The sequence below is a fragment of the Phyllopteryx taeniolatus genome, chromosome 16, assembly GCF_024500385.1.
Source record: "Phyllopteryx taeniolatus isolate TA_2022b chromosome 16, UOR_Ptae_1.2, whole genome shotgun sequence".
NCBI lineage: Eukaryota > Metazoa > Chordata > Actinopteri > Syngnathiformes > Syngnathidae > Phyllopteryx > Phyllopteryx taeniolatus.
Window position 1 is genome coordinate 13,063,564 of NC_084517.1, and position 25,429 is coordinate 13,088,992.

Consider the following 25,429-nt stretch of genomic DNA (forward strand, 5'->3'; position numbering starts at 1 on the left):
CCTGTCACCAGGCTTTGAACGCATGACGTCACTAACTTCCCCGATGCTCTTGTTTTGGCAGCTTGTTTGGCTTTTCCGCGTATTATCAGTCATTAAAGAAGACGGCTGGTACTGGCATTCAAGCAAAAAGCAGTGGTATTGTCATGTTCTGTTGTCTTTCTACCTAACACGTTGGTCCTGTATTGAATGTGCACGGTTTGAGACACTGTTGTGGACACTCATTTAGAAGTCCCCTAACTAGTTAACCTACTGGCTAGCTCGCTAGCTGGCCGAGCTGATTAACGTTAGCTTAGCTGGCTACATTGCTTTTACCCCTCTTTCAATTTGTGTGGAAATGATCCGTTGCTTTTCTTCATGTGTGTGTTTCACGGCGGCTTCCTATATACAAGAATACTATGATAACGTTAGCGCTAATGTCAAAACCATGATGAAGAATTTGGTTGAATATTTCAGCATTGTCAGCTATATGTCGTTGAGAGCTTTAATAGTCATTTCTGTTTAATCATACAACATAGAGATTGTTATACTTTATTCCCTAAGTCTTTTATCTTTTAAGTTAAAGACCCAATCTCGACGGGCGACGTGTTTGTGTTTTTTCGTGTGTTCTGAGCTCTTCAGGTTACTTTGAATGAACACTCGTCAACTTGTAGGTACAGTATGTGTATAATTTTTCAAAGTTTAACTGATTTACACGAGACCGACATTATCGGATAGATTTTTCTAAAGACGGTTGCACTGATATAAGTATTGTTTTCCTGTGACAAATATTAATAGTTATTACTCCTTAACACGCGTGAAAATTCATCAATTTATGGTCAACGTCATAAGAAAAGTCAATGAGTCGAGATTTTAAGTGTGACCCTTTCTGTTGAATGCGAGTTTCAAACTTTAATAGCTTTCTTCATCTGTATTCTATTTTTAATTGACTAGTATCAGTGGAAAGCTTGCTAAACAGATTCACACAACATATGAATATGATGGTGATGTTTCTAATTCATTGGTTAATGATTATAATTACACTTACTATGTGAAACAATAAGTGAATATATACGTGTGCACATGTGTGTAGCAGGCGCGGCTCCAGATTTCTTTTTAGGGCTAAGGGTAAGGCTAAGGCGCTAAGAAAATAATAAATTTTCATGACTTAAGTTACTTTAGAAGTTTTCTGACAGAAGTGGTTTTCAAAAAGTATAGACATTACTCATTATTTTTCTTTGTCTCTGCTCTATTGTGTATACATTTAAATGTCTAATTTACTTGATTTAAATGACTCTTATTTGTTACTGCATTTTGCTTTTTATGTTTTTCCTTACAAAAATCCCCATTTTGATTTTCATATTAGAAGGCCCTATGTATTATGGTATCTCATTTTCAAATGAAGTATTTCCACATTATACCACACCTACCTCTCCGGTTCACTTCGGAAGCAACGTTGTTCCTGTATTGAATGTGCACAGTTTGAGACACTGTTGAGGACACTCATTTAGAAGTCCCCTAACGAGTTAACCTACTGGCTAGCTCGCTAGCTGACCGAGTTGATTAACGTTAGCTTAGCTGGCTACATTGCTTTTTCCTCTTTCGATTTATGTGGAAATAATCCATTGCTTTTCTTTATGAGTGTGTTTCACGGCAGCGTCCTATACACAAGGGTTCTATAATAACATTAGCGCGAATGTCAAAATGATGATGGATAATTTGGTTTAATATTTCAGTATTGTCAGCATTATGTCGTTGAGAGCTTTGATAGTCATTTCAGTTTAATCATACAAAATAGAGATTATTATACTTTATTACCTTAGTCTTTGTCTTTTAAATCAAAAATACAGAATCTCGACAGGCGACGAGTTTTTTTTTCGTGTGTTCTGATCTCTTCGGATTACTTTGAATGAATACTCGTCAACTTACAGATACAGTTTGTGTATAATTTTATTAAAGTTTAACTGATCTACACGAGTCCGGCATTATCGAACAGATTTTTTTGTTCGACAATTCCAGTAATATAAGTACCGTTTTCCTGTGACAAATATTAAAGTTATTACTCTTTAAAACCGGTGAAAATGCATCAATTTATGGTCAACGTCATAAGCAAAGTCAATGAGTCTCGAGATTTTTAGTGTGATCTTTTTTGTTGAATGCAAGTTTTAAACTTTAATAACTTTCTTCATCTTTATCCTATTTTCAAATGACTAGTATAAATGAAGTGGGAGAGTCCAACCCCTCACGAGAGGACTGGTACCAGAGGCCAAGGTGTGTGTGGAGGCGAATCCGACTATGTCCAGTGGGAACTTCTCAACCTCACACACCAGCTCAGTCTCTTTCCCTGCCAGAGAGGTGACGTTCCACGTCCCTAGAGCCAGCTTCTGTAGATCAGCTTCCGGGGATCAGATTGCCAAGGTCCCTGCCTTCGGCCACCGCCCAGCTCACACTACACCCAACCCCTATGGCCCCTCCCACAGGTGGTGAACCCATGGGAAGGGGACCTACGTTACCCTTACAGCCCGGCCTGGCCCCATTGGTGCAGGGCCGGTCACCAGGCGCACGCCTTCGAGCTCTACCTCCAGGCCTGGCTCCAGAGGGGGGCCCCGGTGACCTGCGTCCGGGCAAGGGAAATCTAGATCAATTCATTTTATTTGTCAAAGGGGGTCTTTTAGCCGTACTTTGTCTGGTCCCTCACCTAGGGCTTGTTTGCCAGGGTGACCCTGCCAGGGGCATAAAGCACCAGACAACTTAGCTCCTAGGATCACTGGGACACACAAACCCGTCCACCATGATAAGGTGACGGCTCAGAGAGGGTAACTCCATCGTTCTGCTGGGGGACTTCAATGATCACGTGGGCAATGACAGTGAGACCTGGAAGGGCGTGATTGGGAGAAACACCCCCCCCCCCCCCCCCCCATCAGAACCTGAGCAGTGTTCTGTTATTGGACATATGTGCTCCTCCTGGTTTGTCCATAACAAACACCATGCTCAAGCAAAAGGGTGTCTATATGTGCACTTGGCACCAGGACACCCTAGACCGCAGTTCGATGATCGACTTTGTGGTCGTGTCATCGGACTTACGCCCGCATGTCTTGGACACTCTGGTGAAGAGTTATATTGGCTCCGATGGTGGGGGAGGATGCCGGTCCAACCTGGCAGGCCCAAACGTTTTGTGAGTGTCTGCTGAGAGCGTCTGGGAGAATTCCCTGTCAGAAGGAGTTTCAACTCCCACCTGCGGCAGAACTTCACCCACGTCCTGGGGAAGGTGGGGGACATTGAGTCCGAGTGGACCATGTTCTGCACCTCCATTGCTGAGGCGGCTGACCGGAGCTGTGGCCGTGGGAGGTGGTAAGGTCATTGAGAAAAGACTTCCAGAAGGCTTTGAGGAAATTCTGGTCCACCCTCCGGCGTCTCAGGAGGGGGAAGCAGTGCACTGTCAACACTGTGTATAGTGGGGATGTGGTGCGGCTGACCTCGACTCGGGACGTTGTCAGTCTGTGGAGAGAATACTTCCAAGACCTCTTCATTTCCACCGACACGCGTTCCCATGAGGAACCAGAGTCGGGGATCTCTGAGGCGTGCTCTCCTATCTCCACCGAGGTGGTTAAAAAAAGCTCCTCGGTGGCAAAACCCCAAAGGTGGATGAGATCGCCCGGTGTTCCGAAAGGCTCTAGATGTTGTGGGGCTGTCCTGGTTAACACGTCTCTGCAACATCGCGTGGACATCGAGGACAGTGCCTCAGTGAAAACAGCGCTGCCGCCGCCACTCAAAATGTGCGATTATGGGTGTGGTTGTTGAGTGAGCACATTGGAGACCCATTCAGCGGCAGATATGCACATACCTACGTCAAGCTCTTGAGTTTTATGTCCAAGTGACGCCAATCTAAATTTCCTAGTAATTCACTTCATTTAAATGAGATATCAGCTTCCTCTCAAATATTCCTCGGCTCTTCTTCATTGATATTTGGACCTCATATTAGTCAACCGCATGTAAAATAGTGTAGATAGATTCTGGAAGCACCTGCACTTTAACTTGTTTGTGTGTTCTAGATGGTGTAAATCAAGCAGGGACTGTGTACAAGCCAATTTAGTGAGCTGGTGAGTTGAGTATCATCATGGCAGATGGATGTAATGATGACGATGTCATTCACCTAGCAAGTTTCAACATCCACCGAAGCCAAGGTAAATTGGGACAAAATAATACAAAGATGAAGGATTTTAAAGAAAATATCAAGAAACATAATTTTATTAATCATGCCATGCTGTTTCTAAATTGCCTCTCCAGCATGTCTAACAATATTAATGAATGAGTTTGTTTAGGCTCCAGCAGCCGTCAGAGGGAGCTCATCACTATTTCTGATGATTCGGATGAGGAGGCTGTGACTCTGTTACCCAGCAGTCCTGTTTTTTTAGTTCCATATGATGATTCTGAAGATGATGTCAGCATATTAGAGGTGAGTGACGAACAATGCTTCTTTAAAGCAGTGAACCGTTTTTCCTCTTTACGGGGGTTCCAAGCACTAAGGGGTTGGGCGTCATGCACTGCGTCATAAGGCCACACATGCACACACCCTTTATTTGACTCTTATGTTAATGTACAACACCTTTCACTAGAAATGGTAAATTTAAATTTCTTGTCGCAAAATAGGTAAAAAGCCAAGGAGGCTGAATACTTTTGCAAGGCACTGAAGTTGCTACATTGCTTGCTAGGTGTCTATGCTAGGTGTTCGCGGGGAGGGGTACGACCACATCCCAAGTCAAACTATAATAATATTACTGCCATAGTCTTTGGTCAGAGAAGCAGGGAGAAAAGAGGAGTTGGTTGACTGAATGCACACTATTCTCTGACTTGTTAGTACCAAGATAATGTATTTGTTAAAGACACATATTTGAATTAGCTACTTTATTGCTTCATCTCACGCTGACAAACTAATTTCCAAGGCAGTACTGTTTAAAACATATGGGGAATTGCTGAAACGTTTTTAATATATCAGCTGATATTTCACTATGACAAAGTGGAATTATTAAACTCATTCACTGCCAGCCATTCCACAGTTAACATGTTAAGATTGACAACAGCCAATCACACATAATATGATGACAATTACAAAATATAAGCCTAATTATTTATTCTGCAACAATCCACTGTTTCAGCCTCTATTGAAGAAAATAAAATGACGGTCATTATGTCACTGAAAACAGCCGAAGTTTTTTTTAAAGGGACAGTTACCCCATAATGACAGAGTGGACAGCAATTTCAGGGACACTTCCAAAATGTTCAATATGAGCAGAAAAATACAATACAGTGGAACCTCGATAGAACGGATTAAGGCTGCATTCACTCTGCAGGGCATGATGCCCAATTCGGATTTTTTTGTTAAATACGATCTTTTTATGCAGTCATTTACATTACAAAAACAAATGCGGCTTCTATTGTGGAAGGAACACGTCTGTTTTGGCAAAAGCACGCATACAAAACCGGACGTCACAGTGCGCATGCGCACAACTGCGAGGCAAGTAAATGCGGTCCCTCGCAGAGGTCTTGTCATGACGCACTTGTGGCGATTTCACATATTATCCAAACTTACCACACCGGTGTGCTTGGTCATGGGGACATTGTTGACGTACAGTACTCATCGTAGGCAAGTCGCTTTCATGAGCCGTGAGGAACTAGCGTGCATACTAGTTCCAAATCTGTGACAAAAAGTGAACGGCTTCTCAGAAAAAAACTGTTACTGTACAAAAATAGCATGTTCCAGACTCCAAAGACGTGTTTTGTACTCCTCATCACTGTAGCCTTGACGCTCTCTCTCTCTGCTCGATGTACAATAGATATACCATCTTCACATGGCCGCCATGTCAGTCCCCCATATTCAACATGGCCACCACATAGGCACGGGATGATCTAGTATTATTGTATATCTGTGACCCGGCAATACTTTCTTCCCTTTCTCTGCCTGCATTGCGCTTCACCACCAGTAAACAACAGCGGCGAATTCTGGAACTAACAGGCTTTGTCAACGGCATTTTAAGTGACAAATGGAAACTACTTTCGGGCTCATTGTTCAGTCCCGACAGTTTGTTTTAACCGTGACAAATGGAAACTACTTTCGGACTCATTGTTCAGTCCTGACGGTCCGTTTTATCCAATATCCCTTATATCGGGGTCCGTTTTATTGTTTTCCATATTTTGTAAATTATGTCAAGAAGAAATTATGTCAAGAACATTACTGTGGGACAGTTATTATATCCTATTATTATGTAATAGGATAAAAATAATTCTGCAGACTGTTCAATTGCTCACCATAATCATGACTCTATAGTTGTAATTGTTAATAAATTATGGCTTCAATATTTATTTTAATGTATTTCTTAGGGTTTGGTTCTGTTCATCACTTAACCGTTAGGGTATGCACTTAAACATGGCCAGTCTGCCGGAAATCAAGAAGGCGTGAAGAAACGTGATGTCATGTGGAATGGATACAATGCGGCGATCTGTTAAAAAAAAAACTAATAAAAAAAGAAATACAAGACTGATTCTTGAGCATGCCATACTTTGGAAACCCAACTGTCCGAAACACTTGGCTCGGACAGCGACGCCACTGTAAAACTATTTGGGTTCGCTCATGCTGCTAAAGCTAATTAACTAAACCTTGTGAACAATTTCTATCTCGAATGTGATCAACAAACTGTTCTCCCCGTGCCTGCGTGGGTTTTCTCCGGGCGCTCCGGTTTTCCTCCCACATCCCAAAAACATGCAATTTAAAAGGAGAAGCTCTCGGCCAGCCTCTGAGAGAAGCTCTAGTTCTTGCTCTGGTTCCTGAGCTCTCTGGGTGCTAGGTTTCACCCTAGCTGGCTTAGCTCACAAGTTTTTTTTTTCTTTCTATGTTTATCTTTTATTTTTCCCTGCCGCATTTTTGGATACGTGCCGCTGGCTGGCGTTGTGTGCAGTTGTCACCGAACGATTCTTGGCCGTTAAGACCAAAGTGGAACCCTGGTTTTTGCTGTAAGGCAAAACCACAGTCTACCCACGTGGTGAGCAGCCATTTGTTCCCAAACCGAGCCAAGGCCGTGTGACCCGCCTAGCCAGCCAGACCTCGGCCCAGTTGGTCCCAGAAAATCGATTTTTGGCGAAACTGAACTTTTTTCTTGCTGCAAGTCGGCACTAAGGGCAAACTTCTTCCTCATTGGGCGCAGCATCGTTGGCCGCCATTCAACCCGTGTCAATTTGCCTCACCTTTCTTAAGTAGAATATAGATTTTCCAGACAAACAAACAAAGCAATGTGGTGTCAATTTTAACGATAAAAAATCGGATACTAGGTAATATCAACACTTGAAGAGTCAATTTCAACCAGACTCAGAATTTTGACAGACTGTAATTTTTGGGGAAATTTTGTCACATTGCTATTAAAAGTGGGATGATGGTTAGTGTCTTTTGGGGCACCATACACAAAATATTTACTGAACTGTACCAAACTACTACTATACTTAACACATCACAGGCTGGAGTTAATGTCATATTACTTTATCATTATTATTGCTCTCGTGAGCATAATTGTTTGTATTTATCTTGAAATGTGGTCTTTTCTGCAACCTCTTTGTAGCAAGTAACTCCAGCGCGCAGACATTTAATACGGCCAGCAGCAAAGTGGAGTGGGGCCTCACAAAACCTTATTGAAGTTGCTGCAAATTCTGTGGGGCTAAGGAACCCATCTGCCCCCTCTACCTCCAGAGATGCTATTTCCCACTTGTCTGCAGTCAGCGCATCCACAGTCAGACAACCAAAACCTACAACAAACGCCCAGCAGGCAAAAGCTGGTATGTCACAAGAGATAAAAGTGGAGGACCGAGCTGATTGTTCGACTCAAACCCGATCTACCTCCTCACTTGCTCAAGCTGTCACACTAGGAACGTCTGAAGATGCAGCGCACCTTCAGCCTAGCACATCTGGACTGGCTTGCTCCAAAGGACATTTAGTAACCAGGCCCCAGCCAAGTACATCTCACGGTGTTGTTTCAAAGACACTTCCTGCCTCCCCGACGACTCGAGAAAAGGCATATAAAAGTACCAGCATTAAAGACAATCCTCAGGCAAGTACTTCATCTGCAGAGGCGCAGCCTAAAGCGAGCACATCTACACAGCTTCTGCCTAGCGGGTCAGTGACAGTAGTAGCCCGTCCTTGCCAGGTGAATAATTTGAAGCCCATCATCCTTCCACAACAACCAAGCATCCAAGCCTTCACTTTGATCACACAGCCTCAGAAGCAGAACACTCCCCAGCCTGTCTTAAATCCCATGCATGGCAATCTTATTCAGATTGAACCCCAACCCCTCGCCCAGGCCCCGGCTCCAGCTCCAGTCCAAGCGCCCCAGGCCCGTCAGGTGGCACCTGTAACACACACTGCAGTGCTAGTAGCTGCAGCCCCTCAGAGGTTAGGACCTCCAGTGGCGGGCCACCAGATCATGTTAGGGAGCCAGTTAGCTGGGAAGGCTGGTTCCAATTCCCGGCCACAGGGTGGCGCCCCCAGTGCGTTTCCACAAATCCAGACCAATACAAATTTAAATCCTCCAGCTGGTCTAGCTATGGCAGCTTCAGTTCCCCACAACAGAATAGAGATGCATCACATTCTGGATCTAGACCCAAACCCAGAAAGGGTCAACCCAGTCCCCGGTCTGCTCGCATTCCGTCCTGTTCCTGAGGATATTCCGAGAATAGAAGACGCAAGGCCTGGTCCCTCTCAGCCACAAGAGAGGCTTGAGTTGCAACACCATGTCAGAACCCTCATCACTAGTGTCGTAAGTAGTAAAGTACACCTCGTTTTTGTCATTTTCTCTGTTTTAAATGTCTGCCCTAATTTTTTCTCTCTCTCTCTCAAGTTGGATCTCTTCCCAAATGTCCAAGAAGCCTATGTAGCAGAACTGATTCAAACACATAATGTCAAAGACTTGAATGTGTGAGAAGCATTTTTATTTTAAACTGTGGTTCTGAATTGATTTTCTGCACTGCTAATTGTGAGAACACAAGGAGAGCATTTGTCTGTGAATTTGGACTAGTATCTGAATGTCAACGAAATGTTTGGATTATTTCATGGTTGTTTGTGTGTGGTGATTTATTGTATTTCACTGCACTTAAACTGATTGGATGAGCTATCTTTAATAGTCTGGCAGCTACTATTGCAAAATCATCATTGTGCCTAACTATAACAGTGGATAGTACACACAGTCATGTTTACATGGACGTTTCCTCTTCTGTTTTCAAGTATCTGTAACCTGCTGTTGGAGAACCCAGAATACCCAAAGACAAGCGCTGCTGCAGCCACAGTAGCGCCCACCAGTATTTTACTCGAGTCCGGAGACAGTAACACAGAGGTAATTAATGAATGAAGCAGTTTATTTCGAAGACCAAATATAAAATTAGATGAACAAAAATAAATTCAAAAAGACAAAAGTAGCAGAGTTCAAAAAAGTAGGGAGAGTAGGGAGAGTTGCGTGTTCATTCTAGGTACTCGTTTTCGATTTGGCGGTCAAACGTTCAACAGGGGAGTTTAAAACACTGCCTCTGCTTATTTAAAATTTGTTTATTATTCTGATGTTTATGCAGGCGGACAGAAAAGGGTTTTAGGGGACAGACAGAAGGACAGAGTGGACAAGCGGAATAGGGGTGCGAACCACAGCAGAAATGTGAATGCCCACCACCCACCCTATTACTATGGTTACCAGGTCTCCGACTGGCAACTGTTGTCCTTGTACCGTGATCGTGTGTGTGGTGGGGTGTCCTGCATTAAAATTGGGGAGACTGGTGGCGGTGAGGCGAGACGGTCACAGGGCAATGATGACTAATTTCAATTAGATAAAAGAATATGTGTAAAATATGCTATAATTTTTTTTATCCTTGGGGTGGTTTGACAAAAGCGTGTCATAGAAATTATGACACCTGGCAGCTGTTTTAATTGTTAAAAAAAATCATACTAATTCACCTATAAGCTATATAAAATACAACATAACAATACACCGCCCCCCCTAATACCAGTCAAATAGTATGGTGTATTTTAACCTTGATGTATCTTTTCAGGTAACTGAGGATTTGTTTGATTATGCCAAGCTGGGCCCGGTAGGTCCAGAGACGGTGATGCAGGCCGCAGACTTGCTCATGGCAGACTTCCGGATGATCAGCTGTCAGGACATTAAATGGGCCCTCAATGCCCTGAAAGGACACTATGCAATCACACGCAAGGTAATCACTGTCTCCTACCCCTGCTCGATTATTGCTCTGAAGTTTACTTCGCTTTAAAAAAGTTACATTTTATTCAACCAAAAGCCAGGATGATTGTGTTTTTTTGTCAAAAGAGAGGTCAATTGGATGGAAGGTGGAATCATGCTTATGTTTGTGCCATTGTAACAGCAAGTTTAAATAATTAAGTTCAAAGCTCTGTTTGCGTAAATGGACATGATCTGTTTTTACCCATTTTTACATATTTATTTTTATGGGGATAATATGCATTCAAGTGCTTGTAGTTTCACTCTGTCCCTCTCACACCCACTCTCTCGTAGGCCTTATTTGAAGCGCTGAAGAAGTTTCAAGATTCAGGCGACCCCTCAGGAAAGCGACGACGAAACAGAATGTCTACTGGGCGCTGCTACATCGATTTCCATTTTGAGCATGGTGAGGGGTAAAAAGCTTTCTCTGTACTTGTGTATGTGAGAATTGATATTGAACCATAGAAGAAGTGTTAATATAGCAGTGTGCTGCCCCCCTGTGTGCTGCAGGTCAGGTAAAGTTTGACAAGAGGATGTACTTTTTGGAGAAGGGTCGACGTTATTGCAGAACTTACAACAGTTTGGAAGGTTCTCTACAAAAGGAGCTTACCTTCTTTCAACAGAAAGCCAAGGAATGGGCAGAGGTATTCTTAAATACAGTTCTTTTTGTCACGTTGTTACATTTTTATTAAAATGCGATTCAATATGTTGATATTTCCTGTTCTCTTTCCAGCATGAGGACTTCCTCCTGGCACTGCAAGTCAATGAAGATGAATATAAGAAAGTAGGTTTGTTTCACTCTCTAAGATAATATAATGTATTTTTATGTGTTTGATTTTTCTACCATGATTGAATAAGAGAAGTACTTTTCCTGATAATTCCTGTTTCTCCAGGATGGCCAGCTGATTGAGTGTGGCTGTTGTTACGGAGAGTTTGCCTTTGAAAAAATGACGCAGTGTTCAGACGGTCACCTGTTCTGTAAAGAGTGCCTCGTCAAATATGCTCAAGAGGCAGTGTTTGGCTCCGGAAAGGTACGTCCACACCACCAATAAGTGATACTTGCAGGGTCCACAGTATCCAAAAATATATACTCCAGGAAGTTGCTGTGTACTTTAAAATTAACTGAACTAAATAAGGGCCCATTCCATTATTTTATTTTTTTCCCAGTTTACTGAAGTGATCAGTACGATTGTATGTTGGCCACTTAAATTACTTCAGCACATGTCACCTGAATAATCAATGAGTGGTGCTTTGACGATCTTAAGATTTTCATAGCAGGCCGTCTGCTGTTTAAGAATGAAATTAGATTTTCAAAAAAATAGGGCCTTTGGTATCCTTCAAAATTACATTTAATCCTTAAATTTGACTTTTGAAAGTCTTAAAAATGCCATCGAATCAGTGACAAACATTTTATTGAAATCTCTGTGTTGTGTCTCAAATTCATGTTTTGATGTTTTCAGTCCACCCACATCAAAAATAAAGGAAGAAGTAGCACATCATTTCTGAAAGTAGTATTGAGCCAATATACTGAAGATGTTGAAAAGGAAATTGAAAATGGTCCCAAATGCACACACTGGATACAGTTAGGTTTGACATTACACCTTTTTAACATTGCATACAAAGTGCAATCTGTTCAAATCTGATTAGATTTAGCCAGCGGTATAGGGTAGTTTTTTCCCCTCTCTTTTGTAACAATTTGCAAAATACTCTTACCAAACTATTAATGTAAGTAAACTAATTTTGGAATTTGAGTTGTACGTGTTGTTTGTAGTGAAAGCATGAGTAATTTTCTCTTAAGATCTGTCAGTTTCTGTATGTGTATGTATTTGCTTTGCAGTCAGAGCTGAGCTGCATGGAAGCAGGCTGCCTTTGTTCCTACCCAGTCTGTGAACTGGAGAAGGTCCTACCAGAAAACATCCTTTGCAAATATTACGAGAGGCAGGCGGAGGAGGCCATTGCTGCCACTTGCGCGGATGAACTAGTTAGGTAAGCCTGTGTCTGTGTAATCACGTTTATAAACTCAAGCCTAATTTATTGAAATGTACCTTTATGGAGGTTATGCTGAGACCAAAATTGATTTGACTATTAGATATTAAAGGTCCCACTCCAATGCAGGTGACGGCTATGTGTGTACAGCAGGGTGGAGCTTAGTTGTGTTCTATATAGTGCTGCAAAGAAAGATTAGACATCACATTCGGCAGACTTTGAGAATTTAGACTTTTTAATGTATTGTGAATCGCCTCATTATAATCAAAATAAAAAACTAACAGGAATTCAACCATGATGTATGACTCTAATGATAGAAATTCTGATAATAGTTCTTGTTGACTGAGAAATGGATAAACAACACTACATATTGACCTTAAAGTATCTTGTGCTTTTACCTACAATATGACAAAATATGGCGTTAACACTGTATATCCTACCATGAGTTAACCCATCTAGCAAAGTGCAGTAACATTGACGCAAAGTAGTAACCTTTTAAGTTGGCTTGTAACATCAGTTGGCTGCATCATCTTAGATATTGTATAATTGTGGTTTGAACGTTAAAAGTAACATCACTTTCACCCATCTCCCAGGTGTCCCTTCTGCAACTTTCCAGCCTTGCTAGACAAAGATATGTGTCTTTTTAGCTGCCCCAACCCTCGCTGCCGCAAGGTCAGTCCTCTATTTGCTTGATTTCTACCATATAGATTCATTAAACACCTGGGAAAGTACTTTTCAGAGGGCAATTTCCTGCCTAATGTCTACATTAAAAATCATATACATTGTTTGATTGTTACGTAATATTCTAGTTTCTAGAGATGGTGAATTTGGGGTTTTCATGTGCCGTAAGCTATAATCAAAATTATATTTAAAAATTATGTAATATTTCACTCTGAGTGTGTGTAGCGCATCTCTAAAATATGAGTTTCACTTTATGAATCAAACTATCTAAATTAAGCTTTTGACACTATTCTAATTTATTGAAATGTACCTGTATGGAGGTTATACTGAGGCCGAAATTGGTTTGACTATCAGATACTAAAAGTGCATTTCATTCAATAGGAAATACACACCGGCTCTTGTACAGCCTGTAACATTGTCTCAGCTGTTAAGAAGAATTATCGAAATTAAGTAGGCGACAACGTGAATTTGTTGGTCCAAATGCACTGAAAGTGAGTGGTCCAACAAGAATCATGAAGGCTGCAGAGGTCACCCAATGTGTGAGAGCAAGGATTGACAGGGACCAAATGGGTTCCATCTGGAGAGGTCACCGCCTCTTATCACGACCTCTTCGCACTGTCTGAGGAATGCTGGGGTGTGAGGGATGGTAGGCGGGCAATGCATTTCAGTCTCTAAATCACCTTTATCAGGAGGAAATGCGTACCAACACACATGGCCCTCCCATGAATACAATCTAACCTTTTACCCTCCACATAACACTCCATAACTCACTAACTTTTTTTTTACCTCAACCAAAGAAGTTGTGTGACTGCAAGGAAATGAAATAGTTGTTGATTTCTTTTTCCTGGAGTGTCCAACGGCAGTTTTTAGCTTCCTTTTGAGCCTAGCCCCCAATTGTTGCAACTAGCTGTAGACAACCTCTACATTCTTACCTCCTCAGCCTGGATTCCTTGTTCCTCTCGCATTGTGTTCTGACATTTGAAGATCCAAACACCACCTAATGAGTGACTGGAGCTTCAGTTTTGCCAGCTAGTTGCTCTACCTGTTCAACATCAGATTTTGATGTCGAAAGCCTTGGAGTTTAACTTCTTACGGGAGCACATTGAGAATGCAGAGTATCTTGACAGCTTAAAGCAAGAAGTTCCATACAGATGAAGAATTCACCCTGAAACCTGGAGAACTGAATGTAACAGTAAGGATGCGCAAGCACAAGCAGTTTACAATATAATCTGATCGTTGATTGACAGATATGTATATTTATGTCTTAAATTTGAGCCAGTGCACTTGGCTTCTCTTGAGAATGGCAGAAATTAACTAGAATTTTTTTTTTTGGGGGGGGGGGGGGGGGGGGGGGTTAGGAATGCCAATAAATACCTATGATTTGACATCCTGATCCTAAAAATAATGTACTACACAATAATAAGAGGCTGCATGGTGGACGACTGGTTAGCACATCTGCCTCACAGTTCCAAAGACCGGGGTTCAAATCCGATCTCGCCTGTGTGGAGTTTGCATGTTGTCCGTGTGCCTGCGTGGGTTTTCTCTTGGTACTCCAGTTTCTTCCCACATCCCAAAAACATGCATTGTGGGTTAATTGCAGAATCTAAATTGCCCGTAGGTGTGAATGTGAGTGTGGGGGTGGTTGTTTGTTTATATGCGCCACCAGTTCAGGGTGTACCCCGCTTCTTGCCCAGAGTCAGCTGCGATAGGCTCCAGCATGCCCGCGACCCTAGTGAGGATTAGCGGTATTGAAAATGGGTGGAATGAAAATAATAATAATATTTTACTTAGCATTGAAGATAACATTTGTGTTAAAGAGCTTTTTCCTACTTGTGTACAGTATTAGCTGTCACAGAAACATACAAAAATAATTTGGGTAATATATTATTATTTAGGCCGGTTCTGGAATAAACTTTACATTGGGTGGTCGTGTCATAAATTTGTTTAGCACTGTATACAAAAAAAATATATAGAGCATTTAAGACAAACCGTCATTGGCAGATGTAATATGAAAAGACAATGCTATCCGGGCAGCATGGTAGTTGTGGTGGTTACCACGTTTGCCTTCTGAGGTTTGGGGTTGGAATCTCAGCTCCGGGCCTTCTTGTGTAGTTTATATGTGCTCCCCTGTGCCGGGTACTTCGACTTCTCCCCGTACTACCAAAACATGCGTGTTAGCTTATTTATAGACTCCAAATTGTCTATAGGTGTGAATGTGAGTCTGAATGGTGTTGTTTCTATTGACAAATGACTGATAAGCAACCAGTCCAGCATGTACCCCACCTTTGCCCAAAGTCACCTGGGATAGACTTCTACTCACCGATATAGAAAACGAATGGATAAAATTACAGGATGCCCATTTCTTCTCGTGCAATTCCACCTTTGAGGCCGAAGGTGGAGCACTTTACTCTTCGAGTGAACAATGTGCACTCATAGCCCAATAGTATTTGTCTGCAGCATGCAACCTCTCCTTTTGGTTACGCCTCTCCTTTGCTTACGCCCACCCTTGGGTACGCCCCCACGCCCGAAGCTTATTTAAGCTCAGGCACACACCCAAGATCCTGTTCTCCGTGTAATATGGCTGCATTCAACAGCTGCAAATGTTAGTCAGATAATATGTCCATATGGTGACACATACGTGTAATGTGTTCTCTTAGGAGGAGCAGATAGGCTGGGGAAAAAAAGGGAGGGGGCGGGGTTTTTTGTTTGTGGGCTTACTACTGAAAACCCAGATGCGAATGAGACCTCCATTATTAAACGGGTAGTTTTCTTAGTGGAGTGTTTTTTTATTTTATTTTTTTCTCTATTTCACGATGAGTCATTAAGCAAGCCCCATGGTCTTCTTGGGCTGGGGTCTTCTTATGTAATTGGCACACTTCCACAAGTCCGCCCACCTTTCCTTCTTCAGGATGCTTCAGCATTGGCGGGCTCCTCTCGCCACACCCCTCAAACTGGTTTCCCATTGGCTGAGAAAACTTACTCCTCCGTTTCAAATGTGGTTCACATCAAGTTTGACCCACATTCTCCTCCCCTCCATCCCGCCTTTACCCGCTCTCTTTTAATGTATTCCACATGTGCTTATGAGCACATCTGAACAAGCTTGTTCCTGGCCTGCATAGGATTTCTCCATTGTGAATGTAAACCAGTAGAAAATTCTCTGTCCGACAACTGCTACATAGTTGCTGTTTTAATGTAGTAACGTCACTGCAATTACATTTCAAATGTACTATTATGTCTAAACCATCTTTCCTCCCCATGACCTGTCTGTTATCCCAACGGCATAAAAAAAACAAAACAACTCGTATCATGGCTCAATGCAGACCCCACCCCGATCAGAACAGCAATAGGGCTTGCACCACCTTATAAGGTAATGTGTAGACAAAAGAAATGGAGGAAGCGAGGAAAAGGCATGCTATGAATGAAGGAGGGGAGAACCTCAGGGAATGGCGCGTAATGACAAGTTAGCACAGGAGGGACGGATGCTCGGGAGGGGCACAAGCTGAGGCTTGAAAGGGCAGATGTGGGGTGCATTGGAGAATGTGTTCTTTGCTTGTGTGTGTGTGTGTGTGGGTGGGTGGGTGGGTGGGTGGGTGGGTGTGGTGTATGTCTTCCATTAAGCAGCCGTGCTTCCTGGTAAACATAGTTGAACAGTAGGGGGCGATGGTTCACCACACTCTGCACCCCTTTGTTAGCCACCCTCTTTATGAAAAGTACATTTCTGCATCCTGTCACCTTTTTATGTTGTCTATATTAATGTACAAACACTCTTGTCTGACTGTTTAATGTATCCTTCCATCACACTTTCTCAGAAAAAAAACATTAAAATGTGTTTTTTGGTCACCTTTTCATGTGCTTCTCAAAACACCCTTTAAGCCTCTACCGCAGACTGTCCCCTAAAGGGAGAATCGTTGAATCAGTGGCCATCCACAAAGTGCATCTCTTCTCTGCATAGCCGCATACCATCTTAAGGTTCCTGCCTTTTTCTTTGTCCTCCGTCTGACCTTGGCTGAAAGACCACAGACATACACATGCAACCCCCTCCTCCCAGCTAAATCTTCAATGTTAGATGAGTGATGACTCAAATATTGATGATGCCTGGCTCCACTTAGGTATGGGTTAGCACTAGCTTCAGCATGCATGCGAAGCAATACTGTGTATATGCTGTAGCTGATGCTCAGAGGATGGGTTTGCAGTTTCTAGGCAACCAGGAATTGGTAAAAGAGAAAATCCCGCCACACTCACGCATGCACGACGCAGGGCCACACCTTGCTGTGTCTGCAGCACAGGCTGATATTTTTCTCTGGTTTTATTCAACGATTGTCTTTATCCCAATATGTAGGAAAGCTGTCGAAAATGCCACGTGCAATGGAAGAAGCATGTGGGGAAGACGTGCGAGCAAGTCCTGGAGAAGGACGAGATCCGCATGAGGGTGCTCATGTAAGTGGAAACGATAACATAGGGAAAAACACTCTCTCCAGTCTCTTCAAACCACCATCCTTTCCCCTTTACACGCCAGAGGATGGCGGGTAAACTGCTCCCTTTACCGGACAACCCTACGGGAAGCAAAGGGGCGGTCTGCTTCCCGTGGGCCCACTAGGCAGTACTTCCTGTTTTGAGCCATTGAGCAGATCTTCCTACTTCCTGGTGATGACAGAGACAGGAAGTGGCCTGATAGAAAGATCTGTGGATCAACTTGATCATTAAGACAACAACAAATTTCACAGATATACATTATCAATCATAAGTGTTGAGGTCACTAAGAAATGTTCTTATTTTTAAAAGAAAAAGCTTCTTCTTTTTTACCACATTAACAATATCTAGACTGTCCATCCATCCATCCATTCTCTACCGCTTATCCGGGTCGGGTCGCGGGGGCAGTAGCTTCAGCAGGGACGCCCAGACTTCCCTCTCCCCAGCCACTTCATCCAGCTCTTCCGGGGGGATCCCGAGGCGTTCCCAGGCCAGCCGAATGATGTAGTCTCTCCAGCGTGTCCTGGGTCGTCCCCGGGGTCTCCTCCCGGTGGGACATGCCCGGAACACCTCACCAGGGAGGCGTCCGGGAGGCATCCGAATCAGATGCCCCAGCCACCTCATCCGGCTCCTCTCAATCTAGACTGTATTTCTGATTAATTGAATGTTATTGTCATTGGTTTTTCTTTGCAAATTAAGGGCATTTCTAACTGACCCCAAACTTCCCAACAGGAGTGTGTCATTCAGTCAGTTTGAAAGTTAAAAACAAGAAATGGCTTTTCAACAGTCAGTTAATAGAGATTTAAGGAGCACATTCAGCGTGCAATTCTTGGAAAGCAAACGTTTTCTTCACAATGTAAAACAGGTCACAGGTTTTTATTACCATGTCTGGTACGCATTCGTCAAAATTAAAGCTGACTGACTTTACACACCCTAGTTCTGTTAAAAGTAGCCTGTTTTAAGGGGGCCAATCCTGTCTCATGCAAGTGAGCGACTGGACACCCCGTGCCATATGCTGCTGGGCCAATGGCAAATACCATGACAAATGGGAGCATGGCGTGGCTATTGAGTCGAGAGCAGCTTCAACTTGTCGAGAGCAGCTTCAACTTGATGGAGAAGTAACCAGAATATCAGGTTGTGTGTGTATGTATGTATGTGTGTGTGTGTGTATATATATATATATATATATATATGTATATAGATATGTATGTATATATAGATATATGTATATAGATATGTATGTATATATAGATATATATATATAGATATATATATGTATATATATATATATATATATATATATGTATGTATATATATATGTATGTATGTATATATGTATATGTATGTATATATATATATATATATATGTATGTATATGTATATATATATGTATGTATATGTATATATATATGTATGTATATGTATGTATATATATATATATGTATATATATATGTATATGTATAAACATATATGTATATATATGTTTGTATGTGTGTGTACATATAGGTTAGGGTTAGTATCTATAAAGACAATAAAAGCATTTTCACTTGTGGATGCAGCATTTCATATACTATACTGTGTATGTGTGTAAAATACCAATCACAAATGCCCACTCCACTGCGGTGACAACTTCACAGAGCAATCTAAGCTAGCACCATAAGATAATGCTCATCTGTGCAGCCAACAAAAGTCAATGCAGCTCTGCTTACCCTTTGGCTTTGACATGATAGCAGGGCCGTTGCACCCATGGGGAATGTGATTGTTTCTGCATGATAGTACCAGTGGAGTCTTGGCCGCCACCTGCAAGTGGCTCTGGACCTTCACCCAGCCTCGTTGGTCATATTGTGCAGAGAAAGTGGGTGTGGCGTGGTTATTACTAGATCAGCCCCACTGTTAGGTAAAAGTGCAGGGGGAATGCAAAATTGCACGTTCAGAATGTTTCATAAATGGACAAAAAATGTTTACTTGGTTAATTTCATACTTGATGGGTGGTAGGGCATTCCAGATAACTATTTGTATACAGTACAAGCAATTAAAAATTTCCACTGGCCGTGTACAGTATGTGTTTGTTTGACTTGAATATAGTCGGTTGTGTATTATTACACTTTGATGGTCCCGTTCTAGTTATTTATATTATTTTTGATACAATATACTTCATATCATTAGTACTTTATTATGTCATTACTACTTTACATGGATGAACCTGTTTTAAGATTCTTAGAATATAATGTATACAATCAGCTTCTTAAATCATTGTTATACTAGTGAGGTATATTTGCAGAATTATGGGTAGGACATGATGCGTTTTTTTACTTACTCCTACTCCCTTTCAACATACACAGTCCCCTCCAAAAGTATTGGAACAGCAAGGTAAATTCCTTTGTTTTTGTTGTATACTGAAGACATTTGAGTTTCAAATCAAAAGATGAATGAGACAAAAGTTCAGAATTCCAGCTTTTATTTCATGGTATTTAGATTTAGATGTGTTAAAACAATTCAGGACAGAGCATCTTTTGTTTGAAGCCACCCACTTTTAAAGTGAGCAGAAGTATTGTAACAGACTTCATTAAATGTACTTAAAGTGAAAAGTGAATAATATATTTAATAATATTAAAAATATATAATAATAATATATTAATGTAATATTTGGTGGCATAACCTTGACTTGCAATAACTGCATCAAGCTTGGGACCCATTGACTTCACCAGACTGTTGCATTCTTCATTTGAAATGCTCTTTCAGGCCTTTACAGCAGCCTCTTTCAGTTCTTGTTTGTTACTGCGGGTTTCTCCCTTCAGTCTCCTCTTTAGGAGGTAAAATGCATGCTCTATTGGGTTAAGTTCTGGTGATTGACTTGGCAAGTCTAAGGCCTTCCACTGTTTCCCCCTGATGAAGTCCTTTGTTGTGTTGGCAGTGTGTTTTGGGTCATTGTCTTGTTGCATGATGAAGCTTCTCACGATTAGTTTGGATGCATTTTTCTGTAAATTGCCAGACAAAAATGGTTTTGTAAGCTTCAGAATTAATTCTGCTGCTACCATCATGTGTTACATCATCAATAAAGACTAGTTAGCCCGTTCCAGAAGCAGCCATGCAAGCCCAAGCCATGACATTACCTCCACCATGCTTCACAGATGAGCTTGTGTGTTTTGGATCATCAGCAAATCCATTGTTTCTCCATACTTTGGCCTTTCCATCACTTTGGTATAGGTTAATCTTGGTCTCATCAGTCCATTAAACTTTGTTACAAAACTTTTGTGGCTCATCTCTGTACTTAATTTGCAAAATCCTATCTGGCCTTCAGATTCTTTTTGCTAATGAGTAGTTTGCATCTTGTTGTATGGCCTGTGTATTTCTTCTCTCGAAGTCCTCTTCAAAACAGTGGATTGTGATACCTCCACCCATGCCCTGTGGAGGTTGGCAGTGATGTCACTGACTGTTGTCTTAAAGTGTTTATTCATAGCTCTCACAATGTTTTTGTCGTCCACTGCTCTTGATGCCCTTGGCCGACCTGTTCGATGTCTATTGCTCAATACACCAGTGGTTTCTTTCTTTTTCAGGACATTTCAAATTGTTGAATTTGCTAGGCCCAATGTTTGTGCAATAGCTCTGATTGATTTTTCCCTCTTCTCTCAGCTTCAAAATGGTTTGTTTTTCTCCCATAGACAGCTAGCTCTCTGGTCTTCATGTTTGCTTAACAGGAATGCAGTTTTCACAGGTGAAATCCAAAGCCAAAAACAAGCACCATCTAATGTTTAAGCAATCAATCTAAAAGCAACACCTGAGCAACTAGAAACACCCATCAGTCACATGTTCCAATACTTTTGCTCACTTGAAAAGTGGGTGGCTTCAAACAAAAGGTGCTCTGTCTTGAGTTGTTCAACACGTAGATGTAAATTGCATGAAAAAAAGCTGGGATTCTGAACTTTTGTCTCATATTCATATTTTGATATGAAACCCAAATTTCTTCAGTATACAACAAAAACAAAGGAATTGACCCTGCCATTCCAATTCATTTGGTGGGGACTGTATATTCTACATTCCTTGGAATATTATTTAGTTTTTTAATTTGCTTTGTTTTTCCATTGTCAAAAACGTTTGTTGATTTTGTTTAAACGCCTTGTTTAAACGTAAGAAATAAAATACAATATAAAAGCAGCCTAAACCTCTTCACATCATGAGAAAATGAAATCGTTCCAGCCTACTGTCGCAAAATATGAATGTGAAAGCAACCCACTGACAGTCAATGCAGCAGTAGGAAAACACCTCAGCCAGAAGCCAGGCAGTAAAACATGCCAAGCGATCGAAGCTTGGATCGGGATGATCTGTCGTCTCATTGTGCATATGTGGCTTTTTTTACAGTCTCATATTCTTTTGTGCTCAGTGAGGAGCGCATGACGGCCGCCCGGGTGAGGAAGTGTGTCAAGTGCGGGATGGGCCTGGTCAAGTCGGAGGGCTGCAACCGCATGTCGTGTCGCTGTGGCAGCTTCATGTGCTACCTCTGCCGAGAGGCTATCACTGGATACAACCACTTCTGTCAGCACGCTCGCTCGCCAGGCGCTCCCTGCCGACACTGCCGCAAGTGTTCCCTCTGGACTGATCCCACGGTACAGACACACGCACACACAATATAGCTTTGAGAACTATGAATTCCATCATTGGGCCCCAACCACCTGGCTGCAGACCAGCACAATGTAGCGTTCACCATAAGCTAGCAAAAATGAATAAAAACATTCTTAAAGGGAGCTTCTTCAGAAAGGGGAAAAGGCCAAATGATGAGACAGAAGACAAGCCTACAACTTCCAAGAAAAAGATGGTTTTAAGATTATATCAGCAATCCTACTAAAAACAGGTTTATCACTACAGGTGATTCTCAAGCGCCATGCCCACTCTCCGTAATATGATGGTAATACTACATTTGATTTATATAGCGCCAATTATGATGATAATACATTAGATTTATATAGCGTCTGTCCGTGACAGGCTCACGAATGAGGAAATGAAGCCTTCAGAACTGCCATAAAGCAATACCTTGTTTAAATTTCCCACATTTAATCTTTGTGAAGCAGGATTTTCTGCAATGACTGCGACCAAAACTAAATTATTAAGTAGACAATAGGGCTGTCACTAACAAATCTTTTTAGAATCGATTTTTTAAATTTTTTTATATATTTTTTTTTTAAGCTACTGACGTGCATTTTATTCTCATTTATGAGGGATGGACTCGGTTCTTAAACTGCATATGTTGGTATGGTATAAATTTGTTGTACAGAATTTGAAACCGCAAAATGCTGAATGCCAAACGGTTAGCAAGCGCGATTAGCATTAACGCGCTAGCGATTGCCATTTTAGGCCAAAAACGCTACCTACCATTCATCAAACTCATAAATCATGTTAGATGTTTATTACACACCTAACAGTGTCTTAAAAATCACTTACAGAAGCTCCTCTGTCATTTTTGGCAAAGTTTGTGAAACATTGGTTCCGGGGGCGCAAACATGGTTCCAGGCGGAACTTTGTATCCCGGCGGAGCGTCAAGGCAGATATTTTCGAAGTCGACTTACCGAGTCATTCAAATTATTTTTTTCTCCCCCTACTGGAAAAGTAGTAAACTTTGTAATTGTGGTCCATGGCACAAAAATGTTTGGTATCGCTAAATTGTGTGACCTCATCTCTGTTTTTGGCTTGTTCTGTTGCCTTTGCATACCTTCTATTAATGTACATCCAGTCCCAGCACCTAATATGTGCACAAACTCCCCACGGTCTTTGACCCAGACCATCTGGGCCCTGTGGAGGCCCACAGTGATCTGGCTACAATACCGCTGGCAACCAGATAGTAGTAATTAGCACTCGTACTCCTCACGAGCTACAGTGAGCTTGTCCCGAAGACGCAGCCAAGAAATGACAAAATACTTTCAACAAGGCTTGGCAAGAGGCTTGTGGAAAACAGACCTTGACACTTCTGAGCCTCTTTTTACTATTAACTGTGTGTAACTTAAACTTCATTGACAACTAATAATGCTTAAGTGAGATGCACAGCATTACTCTTTTGTTAAGAATGAGTGTTCAATTGTATTGAAGTCTCAATTTTACCAGCGTCAACTAAGGCTGCGTGATTAGAGTGAAGTTAGGTAACATAAGCACAGACAATAACTTAGTGAATGTTCTAACCCCTAAATTAGTTTTGTTTATTTTCTCAACTAAAAGCAACTACCTTTAATTCCTGCCAAGAAACAGACAACATGAGTGGATTTTTTATTTTATTTATTTTTTTTAAATGTGTTTTATTTTTTTTAAATGTGTTCCGTATGGCAAGAAAGGAGCCCAGTAGCCATGGGGATACTGTCGTGCCCAGGGAGCAGGTCTGGGTGTCGGTATCTTGCACCACAGCTGTTGGTCAGGCGAATGTTGGGGGTGGATGATGCGTTGCTGCATCCTCTCAAGCTCTGTCAAGCTGACATTTTATTTATTTATTTTTGCACACATTCTTTTGCCGTTTGGTTAACTTTTGCCGTAGGTTAACTGAAGACTCTAAATTGCCCGTAGGTGTGAATGTGAGTGCGATTGGTCGTTTGTTTATATGTGCCCTGCGATTGGCTGGCGTCCAGTTCAGGGTGTACCCCGCCTCATGCCTGATGATAGCTGGGATAGGCTCCAGCACGCCTGCGACCCTGGTGAGGATAAGCAGTATGGATAATGAATGAATGAATATTTTTATTATTAATAGTTAATTATTATAATTTATGTGAAGACACTGATCATGTCAATTATTTCTCACAATCATTGGAAATTATTAATGAATCTCTGCCAGTGTTTACATTTTAAATGATGACGTCTACAACATCCCTTGAAAATCACAATGTCCCATCACTGGTGAGCTATTTTTAGAACAGGCCCGCGGACTACTCATGCGGTCCTAGGGGGCTACTTGGTGCCCATGGGCACCACGTTGGTGACACCTGCTCTAATGGCATTTCTCTTGGTGGAGGTGGAGCAGCCTACCAGAACAAATTGATTTGGACTTTTTGAAGAGACGTACACATAGCTGACTCGTTAACGCTGCGTCTGTGTGTGTGTGTTGTCCTGCAGCTAGATGACGAGCGAAATATTCAGGAGATCCAGAAGGAGGGAGAAGTGCAGCTGAATAAGAAGTTTGCAGGTGAGTTTTTAGTTGGCTATTCAATGTGAACGACTGAGACCCTTTGTTACGAACTCCCCCGTCTTCTTTGCTCAGATAATTTGGAAAAGAGAGTCGGCCCACCCCCAGAGGACATCCATAAGAGCAAGCATCCACGTGTGGGTCCGCCCCCCGAAAACCCTCCTCCCCCGGTTCCCCGCCATCCCCAAGCAGTGCAGGCTCCCCTCTTTGTGCCCCCTCGCGCCCATTACCCTCCTGCCCTACCCCAAGGCCGACTTTTCATGATGCCGTTGCCCCAGGCGCCCTACGTGCCCCCCCTGCCTAACCTGCTCCCTCTAAACAACAATAACCATCACCATCAGCACCTACATCACCACCACCACCACAACAATCGGCCCGGTGACCGTCACCCTCTAAACATGGACGTGTTTGACATGCCCATGCACTACGGGCCCGCCCACCGCTTCTTCGGACCCCTATAACACACACGCGCGTGAGGTAATGTGTTCATTCAGCTCCAAGCCCACGCATACTTCACAGATCCACTTTCTGCTTTCACAGTGTCGTTACTGTTTATCTTTTTTTCTGTGCGCCTCCTTTCTGCCGACCTTCATCCAATGTCAGTCGTTTAGCGTTCATCTGATGGAACGCACAACTCTAGACAACAACATACACACACACACACACTAGGCCTTCTCGCACCGAACCATGGACGCCGGCTTGTTTGCACCCCCAATCTGTTCTGTTTAAAAAAATAAAAAATAAAAAAAAAAATTTAAAAAAATATGAAAGCATTGTTAAATTTCCACTTTATACGTAATTTTTCTGACAAAACAAAGTTGAGCATTCCTGTTAGTACGTCTTTGGAAAAGTGTGTGAAGACGCAAGGTTTTCTAATAAAGCTTTTTAATCACATTCTCA

At 42.1% G+C, this 25,429-nt stretch overlaps 1 protein-coding gene across 2 annotated transcripts; it reads left to right on the forward strand.

The window, feature by feature from the left end:
* Positions 1–25,429, forward strand: rnf216 (ring finger protein 216). Of its 2 annotated transcripts, none has more exons than XM_061749031.1 (17): positions 1–135; positions 4,029–4,160; positions 4,299–4,432; positions 7,584–8,774; positions 8,856–8,932; positions 9,239–9,347; positions 10,051–10,212; positions 10,530–10,641; positions 10,746–10,879; positions 10,969–11,019; positions 11,129–11,266; positions 12,073–12,221; positions 12,815–12,893; positions 17,242–17,339; positions 21,755–21,977; positions 24,460–24,529; positions 24,605–25,429. In XM_061749031.1, the coding sequence occupies exons 2-17, from the start codon at positions 4,094–4,096 to the stop codon at positions 24,988–24,990; spliced, it is 3,180 nt and encodes a 1,059-aa protein (XP_061605015.1). In that variant the 5' UTR covers positions 1–135; positions 4,029–4,093; the 3' UTR covers positions 24,991–25,429. The 2 variants fall into 2 exon arrangements, with proteins under 2 accessions (XP_061605015.1, XP_061605016.1); XM_061749032.1 differs by lacking the exon at positions 1–135 and adding an exon at positions 153–650.